The sequence below is a fragment of the Rhinopithecus bieti genome, unplaced genomic scaffold (genome assembly GCF_001698545.2).
Source record: "Rhinopithecus bieti isolate Rb0 unplaced genomic scaffold, ASM169854v2 scaffold_4101, whole genome shotgun sequence".
Lineage (NCBI taxonomy): Eukaryota > Metazoa > Chordata > Mammalia > Primates > Cercopithecidae > Rhinopithecus > Rhinopithecus bieti.
In genome coordinates, this window is record NW_016804458.1 from 949,323 (window position 1) to 970,427 (window position 21,105).

At 32.8% G+C, this 21,105-nt stretch overlaps 1 protein-coding gene across 1 annotated transcript in view; it reads left to right on the forward strand.

The window, feature by feature from the left end:
- KIFAP3 (kinesin associated protein 3) overlaps nt 1-21,105 on the forward strand; it is a 173,831-nt gene that overhangs the window by 111,078 nt on the left and 41,648 nt on the right. The window contains exons 16-18 of the mRNA XM_017868408.1: nt 1,948-2,046; nt 7,101-7,186; nt 18,312-18,501. Coding sequence (XP_017723897.1) covers nt 1,948-2,046; nt 7,101-7,186; nt 18,312-18,501 — 375 coding nt within the window. The remainder of the gene's footprint in view (nt 1-1,947; nt 2,047-7,100; nt 7,187-18,311; nt 18,502-21,105) is intronic.

The following is a 21,105-nucleotide window of genomic DNA, read 5'->3' on the forward strand; positions in this document are numbered from 1 at the left end:
TGCCTCGTCCTGCTCCAGCTCTTGCTGGTCGGGCTGCAGCAGCTGACCAGCATCGATTGTCCGGCACTCCCCAGTGAGATGACCCCAGTACCTCAGTTGAAAATGCAGAAATCACCGGTCTTCTGTGTCGCTCTTGCTGGGAGTTGGAGACTGGATCTGTTCCTATTCGGCCATCTTGCTCCGCCCTGTAATATTTTATTATATAAATATACCACCATTTATCCTTTCTACTATTGATGGATAGTAGAGTTAGGTTTTTGTGAGGAGGAGGACTATTATAAATAATACTCCTGTGAACATTTTGAAACCTTTCATTTGGTGCACATATGTACTTATTTCCATTAGGTTCACTCGTAGGAGTAGAATGGCTGGGTCACAGAGTTTGTATATGTTTGGGCTTAGTAAACTGTGTGAATCTTTGGTTGTGCCAGTTTTCATTCTTACCAGTAATGTAAGAGAGCTGCAATTTTTCCACATCACCTCCAATACTGGGCATTGTCAGTCCTTTCAATTGTAGCCATCATACTGGTATTTCATTGTGATTTGAATTTGTATTTCCCTAATGACTAATGAAGTTGAGCACCTGTTTATGTTTATTGATTATTTAGGGATAGCCAATAAAAAGATGTGCCTATTTAAGCCTCTTGCACATTTTTCTCTTTTGAGTTTTTTTTAAATTTAATTTGTAAGTTCCTTAATATAATTCATTTTAATAGATCATCTAGAGATAATGCCCCAATATTTGAAGTATACTTCTCAAAACTGTAACATATTTGTGTTTACTTTGATACACTCTTCTCACAGTCAGATCACAAATAATTAAAAGAAAGACTAAGTAGTTGGGAGGTGAAAGTAAAGACACGTAGTTGGCAGAGTGAGAATGAAGATTTTGTGGAGAGCTGAAGAAAGTTGAAGCAAAATGACCTGCATCCTGGAATTGCTGTCCCATAGTGATTATAATCAAGAGAGCTGAGATATTTGTAAAGTGATCTGACACAGCCAGCTCAGAATGTTTTACTATGGTTTTGGTGTTCTCTGACATGAGATTATCACAGGCAGAGGCTTTATAATACTCTTTTTAAGAAATAGATGGATTTTCAAGAATAAAGGCTTTGGTATTAAGTGAGGGAATACTGTATACCAAGATATTAATTAATAGTGAGAAATTTAGCCCAATTCGTTTGGGAGAGTAGTACTTTGGCAAGTTAGTGAGGGAGATCATTTGGGACAAATTGAACTTTAAGGGGCCCACAATTTATTCTACACAACTGGTTTGATACTCTGTTGACCTGAAACTCTGTTTCTAAAATGTTATTGAACTTTTACCAAGAGTTTATAGCAAACTATACTATTAAATCTAACTTTATAATCATTACTTAAGGTTAGATTTCTATAAGCAATTATGCTTTTCCATTACATTATTAATCAGTGGACATCAGCTGTTATATAAATTACTCTTTGTATGATATTAAAGATTTATTAATTAGCCTTTATGATTATGTAACTTTTTTACTATTATAATTAATTAGATGGAAACTAAATTACTTATTATTTCATGCAATCTGTAAAGTTTAATTTTCTGAACATTATTCAACAAAAGGAAATACCTTTTTATAATAGTTCAATTTCTGCCAAAACTTAGAGTTTAGAAGGTATGATAATTTTAAGAATCATTTTTCTCCTGCGAAGTCAACATTATAAAGACAAAATAGAATCAGGTTTATTTTACAAATTAGAATTGTTTAAAGAATTCTTATGATGGATAAAACAAGTGGTGATAACTGTTAGCATTTTACATTAGGAACATAGAAGTTACTTTAATCCATTTCTACTTACTTGTCTCCTTATCACTTTTAGTTTTTCTCATTCTACATTATTCCCCTCAATTATTTTAAATTTGTTATATAAACATAGTATTCTGTATTTGAATTTTTTGTTTATTTACAGCTCAACAGGAAGATGATGAATTTGTATGTCAGATAATTTATGTCTTCTACCAGATGGTTTTCCACCAAGCCACAAGAGACGTCATAATCAAGGAAACACGTATCCTTTCAGTGTTTACAGTAGATAACAATATTTCACATATTCAGAAAAGATGCATCTTTGGGTTTTTTGGGGTTTTTTGTTTGTTTTTTTGGCAAATGTAGAAATAACTAAGTTTTGAGATAAATTTACGAGATAACCTGTTTTCCATGGAAGCTGTTGACCCCAAATCAGTATATAGGTAGAATATGATGAGAACAATTTTATTAACTTGTCAGGTTGTGATTCCTAAGAAACTTAGCAAACATATCAGAACTTCCTTCTCTATTAACATACCTTAAGTATCAGAGGTTTCTAGGACTATCCTTGGTTCTTTTCTAATCTTACCTTATGTACTCTACGTGGGAAACCACATCTATTCCCATGAGTTCAGCTACCAACTATATGCTAACTATTTAACTATTTAATCTTGATAACCCCTATCTTGAGCCCCAGGCATTTGTTGCTAACTGCCACTTGGATACCTTCCACCTACCTAAAGGGGCATAGCATGCTGTAGTCTAGAGATCTTTGTAAATCAAATAGCCCTAATTTTAATTACCTTTTGCTACTTACAAAGCTGCAGGACCTTGGAAAGTTACTTAACCTCCCTAGGATACAATCATATACCTTAAAAATGCCCGTAACATTAACGTTAAAATAAAAAGACCTCATACCTTGTAGAATTGTTGTAAGTACTAATGGATTTAAATTGTCTATAATAGTTCCCAATACACAGAGGTACTTAGTACCTGGTAGTTTATCATTCTTGCATCCAAAGGGTACTCAATATTGGTAACATCATCTCCTGATAAGCAGAACAGTCCTGCCATCTGTATTCATTGTGAATAACAACATTGTCATCTACACAGCCTCTTAAGCTGAAAATTTTGGTATCTGCTAACTCTTTTACTATATATAATTAAACATTCATTTATTCACATGTTTCTCCAGCTTTGACCATCTAAACAGATACTGGCTTATGTGTTAGATATATAAGAAAGTCCTTGACCTCAGGGAGTTTATAGTTTAGTTGGAGAGATAGGTATAATATACAAGAAATATAAAATTATAATCCAGTGTGATTGGCCAGGCACAGTGGCTCATGCCTGTAATCCCAGCACTTTGGGAACCTGAGGTGGGAGCATCACTTGAGCTCAGGTGTTTGCGCCCAGCCTGGGCAACATAGTGAGACCTCATCTCTACTAAAAATAAAAAGATAGAAAATGAGCTGGACACGGTGATGCATGCCTGTAGTCCCAGCTTCTCGGGACACCGAAGCAGGAATTATCACTTGAGCCTAAGAGGTCAAGGCGGCAGTAAACTATGATTTTGCCACTGCATTCCAGCCTGGGTGGCAGAGGGAGACCCTATCTCAAAAAAAAAATGAAAAATTCTGGAACCACATAGAGTTTCTAAGAGTCAAGTCTGATAAATAACAAGTCTAATTTGAGAAATGCTAGTATGGGCTATCGAAATGCAAATACTGTTCTGCCTTAACAGCTAAGAGTACAGAAAGTAATAATTTTTTTTTTTTTTTTGGATGGAGTCTCGCTCTGTCACCCAGGTTAGAGTGCAGTGGCACAATCTTGGCTCACTGCCAGCTCCACTTCCGGGGTTCACGCCATTCTCCTGCCTCAGCCTCCCGAGTAGCTGGGACTGCAGGGGCCCGCCACCACGCCCGGCTAATTTTCTGTATTTTTAGTAGAGATGAGATTTCACTGTGTTAGCCAGGATGGTCTTGATCTCTTGACCTCGTGATCTGCCCACCTTGGCCTCCCAAAGTGCTAGGATTACAGGCATGAATAAATATTTTTAATGTGGTTTATAAACTGACTTTCCCAGAAAGATAAATTCCAAATACACTTTTGAACAGTGTTAAAATAATTGGAGTAAATTCATTTTTCCCCAGCTGTATTCCATGGAACATATTCCTTAAGTATTAACAGCTGCTTAATGAAAAAAAAAGGTTCTCTGATAGTTTTGGGAAACACTGAGTTAAAGTTAACAAGTTTTCTTGCTACAGGGTCTTCTTGGAACCTTTAATAAGCTTTTTTGGGTTGAGAGTCTCTGAAGGTGTATTTTATGTGTAGAATTACTTAAAATTTACATAACTATAGAAGCCACTACAGAAAATAGTAAAATGAAAATGTAGTTTTTCTAGGTAACTTCTTTGAGAGACAACCCTATTTACAGGTCATCTCGTAGGGTTTTTTGTGAGGACTAAAAAGTGAAATATTTAAAGTACCTACCAAGTACCTGCACACAGTGAATAAGTGTTACTGCCTCTGTTTTGGGAAGTCTGTTTAAAATGTACACTTAGTACCTTATTATCAGAGCCCACAGAATTAAGAGAATTCCTATTTGAACTTTCTTTTCAGTATAACTTTCTTTGCATTTTACTCCACGTTTAATTTCTGTTTTATGTCACTGAATCTGGAGTCAATACTTTTTGAATAGTTGTCCTGAAGATTATAACATGTTGATAATGGTGCAACAGGGAGATAAAGATCTGCTGAGTTAAAATTTTTATAAAAACTCTGTGTCTTAAAATTGGATAAAGATCACTGAAGTGCTTTTCCAAAATACAAAACACAGAAATGTTTTCTAAGCCAGGCATGGTAGGGCATGCTTATAGTCTCAGCTACCTGGGAGGCTGAGGTAGGAAGATCACTTGAGCCCAGGAACTTGAGGCTCCAGTGAGCTATGATCACGCCATTGCACTCCAGCCTGGATGACAGAATGAGGCTCTGTCTCTAAAAAAAAACTGAAAAATAATAAATTTTAAAAATGTTTTGGAGTTCAAAAAACACAATTTTGTTGATGTCAATGGCATTTAAATCTGTCATGTTACAATGTATTACATATTAAAAATTATTGAAATATTTTATTTCACCATAACCTTTAGCATTTTATTGTGATTCTCCCTATGAATCCAATATGAATATTTAAAATTAAAAAAATCTATTAGGCAAGATTTTATTCCTTTTCTTTTGTTAGAAAGTTTGTTAGAAAGTTTGATCAGAAAGTTTCTTAGAAAGTTGTTAAAAGTTTGATCAATATTAAACTTGTTAGAAAGTTTGATCAATATTGGTTGATATAATACTAATCAATATTCAATAATTCAATATTAGTTGAACAGAATACTTGACATATGAGATAGCTAGTGTAGACTTATTTTAGATAAATGTATGATTTATATTCAGATGTTTAAAATAGTAAACTGACTCACACCATGACTCAATCACATAAGAACTGAGAACTAATGCTGATTATATTTTTATATAATCTCAACAATTGCAGTATGGGAAATAAAATATAGTTGGCCTTTCTTATTTGGGGGTTCCTCATCTGCTGATTTAACCATCCATAGATTAAATTTATTCAAAAAGCGTTCTAATAGAGAATAGAAATGCAACAATAAAAAACAGAAAATATGGTATAACAACTATTTGCGTAGCATTTATATTTTATTAAGTATTTTAAGTAATCTAGGAAGGATTTAAAGTATACGGGAGGATGAGCATAGGCCATATACAAATACTACACCAGTTTATATAAGAGACTTAAGCATCTGTGGATTTTGGCATCATTGGGGGATCCTAGAACCAGTCTCCCATGGCTGCTGAGGGAAGGTTATAATCCACATTTGTCTAGATTATTTTAGATTCCCCTTGAGAATTTTAAGATTTTCTAATAATTTTATTCTCACAAAACCATGTGAAGTATGTAGATGATTATTTATTCATTAAATAAAAATTTATTGAGCACTTGTTATGATCTAAAACCTGGGGTACTATAGTGAATATGATAGGCAAAGTCTCTGCCCTAATGGAATTTATATTCCAGTTGAGAAAAGAGGCAGTCAGTACATATTTTTTACATATTTTCTTAAAAATGAGTTTCAGAATGCACAAATACATTATTCTATATATTTTTTCTACATTTTAAATATACCTTTTGTATCCCTAAAAAAAAAAATAGTAAGAACCACTATGCAATATAGCCATGTAGCAAAACTGTACTTGGGTCCCCTAAATCTATTTTTAAAAAGCAACAGTTTAAGTAGTAACACTAATGAGTTAAGTCATCACTTTGCCACTAGCTAGTCATAATACTGTGTGATAAAATTTTTGGGGTGTAATCAGTGATACAAAGAATGGTATGTACTTGTGTACGTGTGCTAGAGTTTCTTAGTAGAAATATGTGGACTCTGTTTTCAAATTGTTTTAACTAAGACCAATTGATAGTATTGATGCGAGATCACAACGTTTTTCTTCACTTCCTCTTTTAGATTCATCAAGGTTTCTTTATTAATTTGAGTTTGCTTCATTCTGTCCCTTCTCTCTTACTTATTTGTAATTACACATTCCATTTTTTTTTCTTTTGGGATGCAAACCTAAATTTCATCGTGCATTGTCACCAAGTTCTAAAGGAGTATAACTTTCTATTTGACAGTCTATTATCTCCACTTCTATTTTCCATGTTATTTGCTATCCAATATAATAATTTTGCTTTTGTGTATGTATGTGTATATATATATGTGTGTGTGTGTGTATATATATATATATATATACTGTTTTTTAAAATATATTTATCTCTTTTGAAATATTAGGTTGCAGCTTTCTTTTATGTGAAAATGTTTTATCATGCCTTCTCTTTTTGACCATGAATCTCTCTTGTTAGTTTTGTATGAAATTAGTTTTCCTGAATTTTTAGGAGAGCAGGATAGATCAAGAAGCATTTATAGCTACGCAACTATAGAGCTTCCTCTTTATTTATGGTCGTGATCCTCATGTATTCAGAAATGTGGTCTTGTACTTTCTGAGATTTACTGACTGTTTTCCTTACCCATTTTTATCTAGATTTTTCTCTTTTTTATGTCCCTACTATCCCTGTTTTTTTAAACAAATGAAATATTAAGTGTTTCTGGTCATCTTGTATTAATGATTTTATTTTAAAATTTGAGTTAAATTTCCATTTAGCATTTAGCTTTAGAAAATATGAGATTTTCTAGTATCATTGACTAGCCACAATATCAAATGTAGTTTGTATCTTTAACCATTTTTATTTAGAGGCTCCAGCATATCTCATAGACCTGATGCATGATAAGAATAATGAAATCCGAAAGGTCTGTGATAATACATTAGATATTATAGCGGTAAGTAATTATTTTTTCTACACAAAGTATAATTGACTTCATCTTGGGGGAAAAAGACATTGTAAACCTATTTTAAACAATGCATTCAGTGTAAACCCAAATTTGTATTTTGGTAAGATTCAGGATATACAATGATAACAAATTTACTTTTTAAACATTAGTAAGTTCTTTAGCTTTCAACTTTTAAGTCATCGGCCCCTTACTTAAAGAGATTTTATAGGTATTCAGAGTTCTGATCTACATATCATCACAGAGTTACTTGTTTTTCAGATAAATTATTGTATAGGAGTGGAGAGTTGGAAGACAGTTTCTGTCAAAACATAATCAATTTTGTGGTTTGGCCCTTAAATTTTTTTAATAAATCTTGTATCAGCTATTTTTTCCAGTTAATTGATAGTTTTATTTTATACATACAGTTGCCCTTTAAGTTGCTTTGAAATAATGGGAAATACAAAAATCTTAATATTATTCATAGTTTTGGAGGTTTTTAAAGGATACATGACTAGAGGGATATGATCAAAGAGATGATCTAAGTGTTGAGTTAGAAACTTGTGAACCACACAGACTTATTGCCAGCAATTTGGCTGCCTACCACAGTCTTCTGCCTGGATTTGGGCCTTGCACCAGGAATGTACAAGATACTCGATTATTTTAAGTATGTTTTTATATATGGTATATACTGCTACACACAACCAGGTTGCTTTCTTTTTCGAACTGGATTTGGCTCACTTTTAGAAAGCTTATTGAATGTAGCCTACTCAGTAGTTTTAAAAGTTTAACTTTAGCTTTTTAAACAGATCAGAATAACATTTTTTTAAAATCAATTAATAACTTAGTTGGAAATCCACTAAATTGGGTTTTCTGCTAGTGATATAATCATGAAACTAGACAATCACCATTAGGAACTTCATTGTCACTTTCTCACATTTTATTTCAGAAATTCATCTTAATTTGTTATCATCTGTTTTTTGGATTTCACTAAGTATCTCATTACTGGTGTAGAACTAAATGGATATGTTGACATTTTAGCTTTGATTTCTAAGTCAGAATAGAGAAACTGTACATATTAAATCCGCATTCTACGAAGATATTTCACACATAGGTCACTGATCACAGGGCTTATGAATATAGAATATTTAATATGCCTAGAGAATAATTTCATGGCTCATGTACTATTTTCTAATAGATCACAATGCCATTGTTGTATATAAAGTATATAGTATAAGAACAAGAAACTTCTTATAGTTCCATATGTGATTATCTTACTTGAAGCAACAAAGAAAGGAGACAGTTGTCATTCTGTTATGCATTATATTTAGCATACTTTTTATCTACCTTCTGTCTAGGAAAGGTAGCTAGAAGATAACAATGTTTAGATTAGCATATTAAGTGTATGTGGTTTAGAATGTAAGTTGATAGTTCCAGTACAAATGTATTTATTATAAAATAATTTTATTTCAAATAATTTCTAAACTCTGGGCTTAAATCTCTCATCTTAAACTGGAGTCACCCCCGACCCTGTGTCTCTTTTCTCTTCTAGATACTGTCTTAGCTCTCCTTCTTTCTAGAACCAAAGTTTCCAAACAGTTGTCTATGTTTTACTTCCTTCATTTCTGCACTTTAAACCTATGAAAATTCTGGCTTTTGCCTCCATCGCTGCATTGAAATGGTGCTCACTAAAAAGACCATCAAGGGAGAATGTGAAGTTTTTGTTCAGTTAGCATTAGTAATGGCTAAATAACAAACTTTTAAATTATTAGAAACCTGCTTAGGAGAGGAGTGGATGATCCCTTGAAATTCTTTTTACCTCTAGATAATGATGTCCTAGTATTCTCAGACTGACTGTATTCTATAATAATAAAAAATCCAAAAAATATATAGACAGAATGGGAATATTCTTAGCTTAAAACAATTTACCTTTAAAAAAAAAAAAACTTATTTGCCACTGAAGACAGTGCAGAATAATACTAAGAAAAATTAGATGCCTTGCAAGCCTTGGGGAAATATACTTTCTGGAGTAAAGTACTTGTCCCCCAAATTATGCAAATATTATACTAGTGAAGATTTGTTTAATGTAGTTGGGCCCAAGCCCTCAACTGATTAATTGAAACATGTGCGGTGGCAGTACCCTGGGTACCAAGGAGGATTACATCACTTGTTTACATGATACAGTCTCTGTGGCCTCATCAGCACATTGTCACCTGTGTGACTATGTTACTTGTAGTTTGGGGAGGCAGGGAATGGTGTAGGTGCAAAGAGGAGCAGGGAGGCAAGAAGAGAGAAGCCTATAGCTAGTTGGTCTCCCAAGGGAATTATAAGTCAGTTGACCATGGCCTCTTTCTCTTGCATGAAGGCAATCATGGGAATCATGAAGGGAAGAACATCACCTACCCTTCCAATCTAGAGAACTTCTAAAAACTCATGTAGATTTGTATCCTTCAGTACATCCTCAGCTTTGTATGAAGTATTTGAGAACTTCAAAAATGCTCCCCTGATATGTCTGGTTTGTCAGACATTTAACACGTTTATTAAGCACCTATTATGTGCCAAACACTAAGAAAGACCCTGAGAGTACAAAACTCAACAGTACAAAGTTCCTTGAATATGAAAATACAATCTAGACTCCAGAGAACACCTGAGATACTATTCTGTAAACACATGAACTGGCGTTCCAGAAGCAGTACTACTACATGGCCTATTACTAGATTATTTGTAGTAACGGCACACTGTATCTACAGGGTGTTTACAGGAAAAGGGATATAACCAGGTTCTCTGGTGAAAGACTGATTTCTGTCATCTTTCTAGCCAGTGTATGATTTAGTAGTGACATAGGTTTGTGTCACTGAGATTTTGAAGGGTACCTCTTCCTTTTTTAATAACTCTTAATTACAATCATGGGCAGATTGTGTTTATTTTAATAATCTGGAATTAATAGCAAACTCTAATATTCTAAACTTGGAAAAGTAGGTGCTACCTTCATTCCCAGTAGACAAAATTGTACTTAATAAGGCTGGTTTATTAAAATGAAAGAAACCAATGTAGCGTCTACATCGCCTGTTGTTATGATCTCTGCAGAGATAACACAGGCAGAGTTATCTTTGTGTCAGAGAGAAAAGGTGGACTTATTAATAATCTTGCCAGTAAGGGAGAGTACTTTAAAAAGTATCTTAAACATCTTGAAAAGAAGTTACAGAGAAGGTTTTATAGGGTTAGGGTTAGCGTTAAAACTCAAACTTTCAAGAGCAGGGCATGGGTAAATGCTGGCATGCAAGTTGGATGTGGGAGTAGTGATTTTCAAGTGAATTGTTGGCAGAAATTTCTAAAATCTTCTCTTCCCAGACCAAGCAGGACTGGTTCTTGCTTGTTTTGCAGTCTTGGTAAATTTTTTTATTTCCCAGTGTGAGTTTGATTTTTGTTTCCCATATAGTCTAATTGGGTTTAATGAGATAAATTTAGTTAACCCTCTTTTATAGTTCATTTTTATATTGCATAAACCAAAAGGCAGACATTTAGGATATTTTCCAACCTGTTAGAATTTAAGCATATATACACATAATTTTATACATAAATGTGTGTGTTTCCTACCTGTTATGCATGTTACTTTGTTTTTTTTTAATTGGCAACAGTTGGACTTAAAAGAACCCACACATAGTGTGAAAAAAAAATTATGATTTCTTACTTAAATACATTTTATTTAATTGTTTCTTTTACTTTGTGGTCAAGACTAAAAGTCAACACTTGGGGCAGTCTTATTGAGAAATAGATAATATGTGCATTAAAATCAACAACTTTATTATGTATGTTAAATTATGTGTATGTCTATCGATATTATTGGGATAAATATTTTTTAAGATATAAAAAGTGTCTCGTTAGCAGCTACCACCGTAACTTTAATGAGCAACTAAATTACTCCAGACTTGTTTAATTTTGTATGAAAAATTACATTAAATAAACCATATTACAGTCTCAATTAGGGGGCTGCCACATTAAAGGGAAAAGGAAAATCTGTTTTCCATCAGTTATGTTAGAACACAAAGCAGATCTATGTAGCTCTGTGTTATCCTATAGTGTGTTAATCAGATACAAGGTGTGACGGAAGCCAGTGACAAAGAGTTTTCATGATAGTGAACAGGCTCTGATAATAGGCTAGTTAAGGCTTCATAATGTTTCGGTGGTTAACTAATAAACAAAATGATGTAGGACTTCAAAAAGGATGGCACATTCCATGTAAAATCAAACCATCAGTCTTTCACAACACTTTAGAATTTATGGATACTAAGTGCTTAAAATCATAATGTCGGGAGCTGAGAAGAGAAGGAAATAAAAAACAAAGCATGTTTTTCTTTAAATACAAGTCTCAAAGCCAGGACACTAGCCAGGGTATACTCCTTGTGAAAAGAAGTATTTCAAAAATGAAGAAAAAACTATAATCCTAGAGTATTTCCACAAAGGCTTTGGATAGGTTTTGATGACGTACCTTAGCTGTGATTCAGCTGTGACATCCCTGAGTTCTCATAATTATTTTCTGATATGGGGCTGGAGGTAGAGGGGAGTGAATAATAAGAAGGGACTAGAGATTGGTGGATGTGGTTGAGAGAATTGATTTTAATGATGTATGTTGATTAAAATTTTTTGACACTGGGTTTTCATTTAAGAATTGCTTGTTAACTTTTTAAAAGAAACTCCTATCCTACCAGTATTTTTCAGTTATTGGGGATAGTTATTTCAACAGCTTTATGAATTCATGGTATAAATCATCATTTTTTATTTATAGAATGTTAGAGCTTAAGTAAGTCTTAGATTTGTTTCATTTTACAAATGAAGAATCTGAGACCAAGAGAAATTAGAATACCTTTAAAAGGTTGCGTAATTCAGTTAATAGCAGAGCTAGAACCAGAGCCCAGGTCTCCTGACTCCTAACCTAGTGTTCTTTATATTATACAATACCATATTATTAATAGCTATAAATGCAGATGCTGAAACACAAAGAAACTCACTTTGCCATGGCTACTAAACTATATTCATTGAGGATTCCCAGAGCACATAGAGAAGATAGAGATTCCCAAATGATGGTCCATAGGAATATGATACAGCAAATTGTCACTGAAATGGAAAAGGGAAAAATATTAAAAGGAAAGGTTAGTCCACGAGGGGGATATAATGTTGCTAACATGTTTTTACTTTGAGATGTCTTTACTTTGAGATTCTTTCTCACATTGTTTAGTCTGCAAATGACCCTTCTTTAATAAAATAGGAATAGTAGGTGGCAGTTGACTTACTTTTAATATTTGTCCCCAAAATGTGCTTTTGAACCCTTCCCGAAGTCCAAAACCATTGTCTTAGCCTATTAATTCACTGTACTTGGTAAATAGAATCTCAACAGCCATAAGCTAAAATATTTCATTTTCAAGAAATCTGGTAAACCTTTCCAGAAACATAAACATAAATGGTCAGCATTATACAGCAAAACAATGCTATTTCATTTGATTCTAAGTAACGTTTACTACTAAGGAAAAAGAGAAGTAAAATGTTTTAATGAATATTGTGTTCCTTATGGCATATTTCATTCTAAGATGCTTTATTTGGTAAACAGTTGAAAACCTGAGGTAACATTATCACAAAGTAGAGCAAACTTTTATGGCACAAGTCCAATATCTTAATAATGTTTCATACTTAGCCTGTAAATGTTTTAAATACATATTTTAAAATATTTTCCAAAGTTATCCATTAATATTGGAGTTGAGAAAGTCATTGAAAACTGGTGGGATATAGTAGTTATTGTGGTTCTATCTTGCTGAAGTTTTATAGGTATTTTCCTATAATTTTCCATTTTCAACAATGAAAATATTACTTTTATAATCATGAAACTCCAAATATTATTTCAGAGTTATGTTATGACTGTTTAAGACTTTAAATGGAGAAACTTTTAAGGCTTTCATACTGTTAAGCCGAGGTTTTTTTGTTTGTTTGTTTTTTGTTTTTTTTGCCATTTTCCATCTATGATCTGTAACAAAGAACCATACTTACATATTTAATTTCAAGGCCATCTCTTATGCAAACTCTGCTTGCCAATGTAGTAGATTCATCATAGTAGGATTCTGGAATCATTGTTGGATCTTTTGCAGGATATAATTTTCAATATCCTAAATACACAATTTGGTATAGAGTAGCATGCTGTGTCATATTTCCTGAGAGAAGAGTTGTTTTGCTTCTTTTTTAGAGCTGAGAAAATAACCATGGTATTTTTACTGTGATCCTGTAAACAATAATGCATGTTAATTAGTATGTTAGTCATAGAAATTAAACCTATTATTTTATAGTACAAAATGCTTAAAAGTTAGAATACAATTATTTTAAGTAAGAAAATGATAGTACAATCTATATCATTGCTACCATACTTTTTAGGCTTATAATGTCAAGAGATGCACTGGTTGTATACAGTAATTCAATCAAAAACTGATAAAAGAGAGGTGAAAATTTTAAAGGAATGTGTAAGGGCGGTCATTACATTTGGTGCTAGGTTCTGTACTAACTCACTGTCTTAGAAGATCAGTTTTACCAAGAAAGTATCAAAAGTTAGCCATGGATGCTTATGGATATTTTTGGTTTGTGTGTTTGGACTTTTGTCAGATAGATTTGATAATCTCTTTTTAAACTGAGCCTTGTATATATAAGTTTTTTAATAAGAATAATGATGTGAGCTCGTAGGGTGATCAGAAGGCCAAAGTTAGAAGGGCAATTGTTTATGAAGAAACTTCTTTGTTACACATTTTTACATTTATTAGATATATTTTTGTTATTGTTAGGATATTCTTAAAAGAGGGTGTGAAATGATAACTTGGAGTAAGCAGGATTTTTGTTTTTGCAAAGCATTACTTCCTAAGCTAAATACATTTTATGGAAATGTAGTTTAAGGATATTGTTATTTTAAATATTACCTACCTCTGTAACATTTCACAGGTATTAGTAGGAGTCAAGTTTTACTCTTAGTGGAATAGCAGACCCCATATTTTATATGCTTTGGGCACTTGACTGAATTTTAACTCCTGTTCTTACACCAGGAATGAATATGCTTGAAATTTAAATTGCAATGAAATCATCAAATCATATTATTTTCTTTCTTTTCTTTGAATGAATACCTCTTCGTTCAGATAATTCAATTAGATTTAAATTTTCTACCAAAATGAAAAATTAGTTTTATACCTCTTCGCAAGTGAAACAAGCTATTATTCTTTAAAAAAAAACATTCAAATTAGTTCTGTATTTAATGTGGACTTACTAGGATTTCTAGTATTTTATAAAGCATATTCTGAGAGTTTTGGTAACCTGTAACCAACTTATTTTTTTTTTAAAGCCAATTAGCATGAACAATTTCTTGTCCACATTATCATTTTGCTTTTTAATATATTAAATGTCTTACCCCAATGGATAAATTTATCCTTTCTTTCTACTGTATGGTTATGTGATCACTCTTTGTAATTATCTGGCCATTTCTAATATGACAATATCTTTCTGCAGTTAACTTTAATTGAGCACATACACAGACACACATGGCAACAAAAAGTGTACTCTTGTGAAGTTATATGAATCTTAAAGAGGTTCCCAGTTATATTTAGCATTTAGGCTAAATAACTTTGAAGCTGATCATATGCCTATATTACACAATGAGGCATCGCTTGGTATTTTATTTAAGTTTGGAAGCCCAAAGTGAACCACAAAACTGCTTGTAACAACATCTCTGTGCATATTATTTTTCAATTCCCTCTTTCCCCAAAACCCTCCCAAGTATGGCCAGCTCAGTAAGAGCATGACTGAGCATACGATGGGATAATATACTTACCAGACCAGAAGGTACTTCTTCCCGTATCACTGCTTGGTCAAAGACTTCTTCCCATATCACTGTTTACTTACAAAATCTTAGAGCTGAAAGTTGTCCCTGGGGGTTATTTGTTATATTCTCATTCAATGAAGAATCCATTTTGCAGGAACCCTGAAAATATTCATTTATCCTCTGTTTAACTGCCTCTTCCACGTTGCTAGCCTGAGGCTTACAGTGCTGTAGTAGCCACAGCCAGCTGTGTTCCCTGGATCAAGTTACTTCAGTGTTCTGGGCCTCATTTTCTCATTTGTAAGATGTTGATAATTATAGTACTTATTTCAGAGAGCCGTTACCTGAATTAAGGTAATGGCTAACATTTATTAAGTGTTCTCAATATAAGTTATCTAAATACTTTATATGTATTATCTCCTTTTGGCAGAATAATTTGTGTGTGATCAGTGATTGGGTGGTTGTATAAATTACCATCACATTCAGTCACTGTGACCACATCAATAATACTAAGGAGGTGTGGCATTTGGATTTATTATTTATACCTGAAGAGTCAATTTCAAGTATGGTTTAGTATGACAGATGTAACTGAGGTAAAGATCTTCAGTTGTTTAATTATTAAAACTATCAGTTGAATAAAAAATGTCTATTTTTTACATAATGTTTATGATAGCTCTTAATTTTATGCAACTTAATTTTAAATAATATTAGGAAATAGATTGACGGCTAATAGAAATGTTAATAGATAACTATTAGAAAAGAAGTCCCGGTGGCTCACGCCTGTAATCCCAGCACTTTGGGAGGCCGAGGCAGGCAGATCACCTGAGGTCAGGAGTTCAAGACCAGCCTGGCCAACATGGTGGAACCCCATCTCTACCAAAAATACAAAAATTAGCTGGGTGGTGGTGGCAGGCACCTGTAATCCCAACTATTCTGGAGGCTGAGGCACAAGAATCACTTTAACCCTGGAGGCAGAGGTTTCAGTGAGCTGAGATCGTGTCACTGCACTCCAGCATGGGTAACAGCAAGACTCCATCTCAACAAAAAAAAAAAAAAAAAAAAAGGAAAAGAAAAGAAGTCCCATTATTGTGTATATACCCAAAGGAATATACATTGTTCTACCATAAAGAGACATGCACGTGCATGTTCATTGCAGCACTGTTTACAATAACAAAGACATGTAATCAACCTAAATGCCCGTCAACAGTAGACTGGCTAAAGAAAATGTTGTACATATATACCATGGACTCAGCCATAAAAAAGAACGAGATCATGTCCTTTGCAGCAACATGGATGGAACTGGAGGCCATTATCCTAAGTAAACTAATACAGGAACAGAAAACCAAATACCACATGTTCTCACTTATAAATGCGTGCTAAACATTGAGTACACATGAACACAAAGAAGGGAACAACAGACATCAGGACCTACTTAAGGGTGGAGGGTGGGAGGAGAGTGCAAACTGAAAAACTACCTATTTGGGTACTATGCTTATTACCTGGGTGACAGTCTGTACACCAAACCCCCATGATACACAGTTTACCTGTATAACAAATCCACACATGTATCCCTGAACCTAAAATAAAAATTAAAAAGAAAATAAAGTTTAATAATTTTGTAGCAAAATTGTCACTAGCAGTACTATAGTCAAAAAATATCCTCTACCTTCCCCAACTTCAGTTGAAGGGAGCGTCTGTGTATTTTTTAAATGTACGGTATAGAACATACAATCTGACAACTGATACTGCTGGGATTTGCTGATAATGTGAAACTTGAACAAGTTAAAATTTTAACAAGAAAATTACAATAATAATTACATTTATTATAAAGTTACAGATTTTATTTTTATATCCCAGAAATGTGTTCTGTGATAGTGATTTTGATTTGAGTCACAGCTTGAGTTGAAATTGCTTAGCATTTAACTAAAATATATATTTGGTCTACCTCTTAGATTTTGTGATCACCTTAATAGTGCTATTACCCTACATCCCTCTAACTCCTTTTTAGACCGCTGTAACCAAATGTGTTTAAAGATATGACAGAGGAATTTAAAACCAAGAACTCTAACGATGACATGAAATATCTGAAGCCCTTTATTTTGTATCCATGCTATCATTTCTGCTGTCCATAAAGCAATACACTAATCAGTAGTAGCTGCACCCTATGGGACAAGTAGAAGATGGAGAAGTTCTGCTGTAGCTTACAGTAATTTGCCTATTTGTCCTTCAAAATCATTCACCAAGAACTTTCTCTCTGACAAGTGTTACAGATACACCTGTCAGTGAATAACCTAATCTTGCTCCATAGGAGTTTATGATCAAAACAAGAAGCATTTAAAGAACTAATTACAACTAAATAAGATCATTAATTTGTGGTTGGAACAAAAATTAAATTCAATTCTGATATTTGTTTTCTGTAGTAAACCATTTTAGCAGCTAAAATAATACTTAATAGTGCTTTCTTTTAGTCTAGATAGACTAAAAGATACAGCAAAATACGCCATTTTATGCTAACTACCTGTCATTAGTGCCACAAATATAGTTGACTCTTGAACAACACAGGTGTTAGGGGACCAATCCCCCTACACAGTTGAAAATCCATGTATAACTTTTAACTCCCCCAAAACATAAACTAATAGTCTACTGTTAACTGGAAGCCTTACTAATAGCATAAACAGTTGATTAAAACATATTTTGTATATGTATTATATACTGTATTCTCACAATAAAGTAAGCTAGAGAAAGGAATATTTTAAAGAAAACCATAAGGAAGAGAAAATATATTTACTATTCACCAAGTGGAAGTGAATCATCATAAAGATCTTCATCCTTGTTGTCTTCACATTGAGTAGGCTGAGGAGGAGAAAGAAGAGGAGAGCTTGGTTTTGCTGTCTCAAGGATGGCAGAGGTGGAACAAAAATCCATGTATAAGTGGACCTGTGCAATTCAAATCCATTTTGTTCCAAGGTCAAATGTAATTACAGTCACAAGAACTCTTTGGAAACTGAAGTCTTACTGCTTGCTTAAATTCTGGCAATATTTATGTAATAAGAATTTATGAAATTTGAACTTTTCTAGTGTTTGCCATTGCCATTAGTAATCGATAATACAAACACAAACTTCTTTATGTATGTAATTGCTTTTCGTTGGCTATTATGTAAAATAATTCTGAACAGGTATTTTTAATGCTTCCTCTGACCCAATGAAGGCCCCCCAGAATTCTCAAGAGATAAAAATATTGCTGTCTGAGTGCCAAGTGAGTTAGCTTATATAATAACAGTTAACTGTTTTCAACAGGAATATGATGAAGAATGGGCTAAGAAAATTCAGAGTGAAAAGTTTCGCTGGCATAACTCCCAGTGGCTGGAGATGGTAGAGAGTCGTCAGATGGACGAGAGTGAGCAGTACTTGTATGGTGATGATCGAATTGAGCCATACATTCATGAAGGAGATATTCTCGAAAGACCTGACCTTTTCTACAACTCAGGTGATAACCAAAGGGAAAATAAACAGTTTATATGCTATGAATAGAGATTTTAGTCTGCCAGCCTTGCACATTCCCAAGTTTAATAAGCACTTCTTTTACTTTATGAATGGTCTTCTGCTAATGATTTTAGATGTAACATCTATATATAAAAAGCAAACCTATTAACTTACCATTTTTTCCAAGTTAGTCTTTAATGGAGTCTCCATAAAAGGCTGTAGCCAGGAAAATTAATTGTTCTTAGAAGTTTATTACTTGCTAGAATGTGTAACTTAAATGGACAACTTCAAGATTTCTGACTTCTGTTCAAAAATGTAATATTCATTTTTTTCTGCATTTATTAAATGCATAATTTATTCATCTTTTGTTTTCCAAGGTATTTAATCTTAACAGTTTAATTTTGCCATGGTTTTGCTTTAGTTTCAAACTACCAAGCTCTATATGGTAACTTTGGGGAAGATTTAGATACTTTAGAGCAATTGTTTATTCTTTCTAAACTATGCTAATGTTTTCAAGGTAAAATTTAATATTTATGTAAATCTTACATGTATTATAACCTTTTGATTCTGCATTACTACCTTTTTCCAAAGATGAGTTTGACACAAAGATTGGTAAGTTTTTGCATATTCTAGCTTTCACTATTTTGTACTGTTGCCAACATTAATATTACTTCATTGAAGTCATTTAGTTGAGAAGGAAAGGATTTCTATAATAATTAAGATCTCTAGCAAGTTCAAGATAAAAATCATTAAAGTGATTATATCTGAATTAGTGACTCACTTTTTTTTACCATGTATTTCTACTATGCATTTAGTGTTCTCAATATATGTTCTCTAAATATTTTGTGTATTATCTCATTTTATCTGAACAATTTGATCAATGATTGGATGATTATGTAAATTACTATTACATCTGATCACTGTACTCACAATAATACCACTCACATTTTCATTCATGTGTTTTCTTAATTGTGTATTGTGCAGATTTTCCATAGGTATTATGTATTATTTTTGTATTTGGTATAGATATTTAAATCATGGAAAACTTATGCTTTACTCTGAAAATCAAATAGATTTCTTCGTAACTGAACTTTACAGTAGTTATGAAATGTTGCTTTGTGTTTCAAACCAGATGGAGTAGATCATTAATTTCAACCAAACAGAATTTCTTAGTTCAGTAATGGCAAACAGCTGTTCCTTACATATTCAGTATTCATGAAGTAAGATGATGTAAAGTATATATGATATGAACTTTTTTGTTAATAGAAATCAGAATATTCTTGGAATCAAGTTTCTTGCTTTGAAGGTTGATAGCTACTTTTCATAATGAATCAATTACCAGTTTCCAAAACCAGATAAAGCTATTAACCACCTCAGTATTCATCATTGTTGTTTTAATACAATTAAAATTTCAGAACACATTTCTAAAAAGTTATACTACATTTCCAAATTAAATTAACCTCTTAAAGTGAAAATCCTAAATATTTTTCTGATACTTTAAAATGTATAAATTATGCTTTTGTGAGAAAACAGTTATGTATATTTTCATATACCAAAACTTAAGAAACATTTAGTTTTTTTTAATCTGTAGCCTGATGATATGATAGACATTTGACAGTAGAAATTACATGCTGTGAGTCTAAAACTAAATTTCTTATAGCAAGCAATTTTTTTTAGTTTAGTAATTATTTTACATACATCATTTTCCATGGATAGTCCAGGGGCTAAGTGAATCTCTGTAGCATTTCTTGATGTGTCTCATGGAAATCTAGATAGTATCAGCCTCCTTTCCTTTATTGTGTATGATTGTATCATCAAAAAACATCAGATAAATGTGTACTACTGCAGATTTGTTTGAATGCTTGAGCCATGTTTTTAAGCCTCTGGGTCTTCCTGAAAATTTAGGCTGTTTCTGATAAGAACAGCTTTAGCGGCTTTTCAGTCACAGAGGTTAAACTGAGTGGCTCGTAATTCCCTGGGTCTCATCTTTTGCTTTAAAATGAAATGGCATCTGCTATTTTCTAGTCATTAGCATCACTCTCTGTATTTTTAGACTATTTAATAGTCAAAAGTATATGATTCTCCCATGTTTAAAAAAAAAAATCTTAGCATTATCATGTGAAATACAAAACTAGCATCTCCTTTAGTTACAGTATTTTTTCCTTAGTCTAAAATTATTGTGATTGTAGTCACAAATTAATGTCCTTTGCTATCATGAAAATGAAGCTGTTTGCTTTAGTACTTTTACCCATAGAGGAAATATTTTGTCATTTATAAAGCCATATTGCTACTGTATATATCTAAATGACTTTTTATTTTTTAATTGTTCTTCATTAATTGTAGTGAATCTTACTCTTAGTATGCGAATATATTACTGGACTATGAGGCTGAAAATGGTTTGTTCTATCTCAGGAATATTGTAAAAACCATAGTTTTCATTTACCTATGTATTTCTGTGATGTGTCTTGTAAAGCATAGTCAAATAAATTATTAATAAGATTTATCATTTTACTTATTTCTTTTTCTCATATTCTACACTATTCACATCTATTTTCTCCCATACAGTCACAATTTCACCTTTAGTTCATATGATATGAATTATATTATT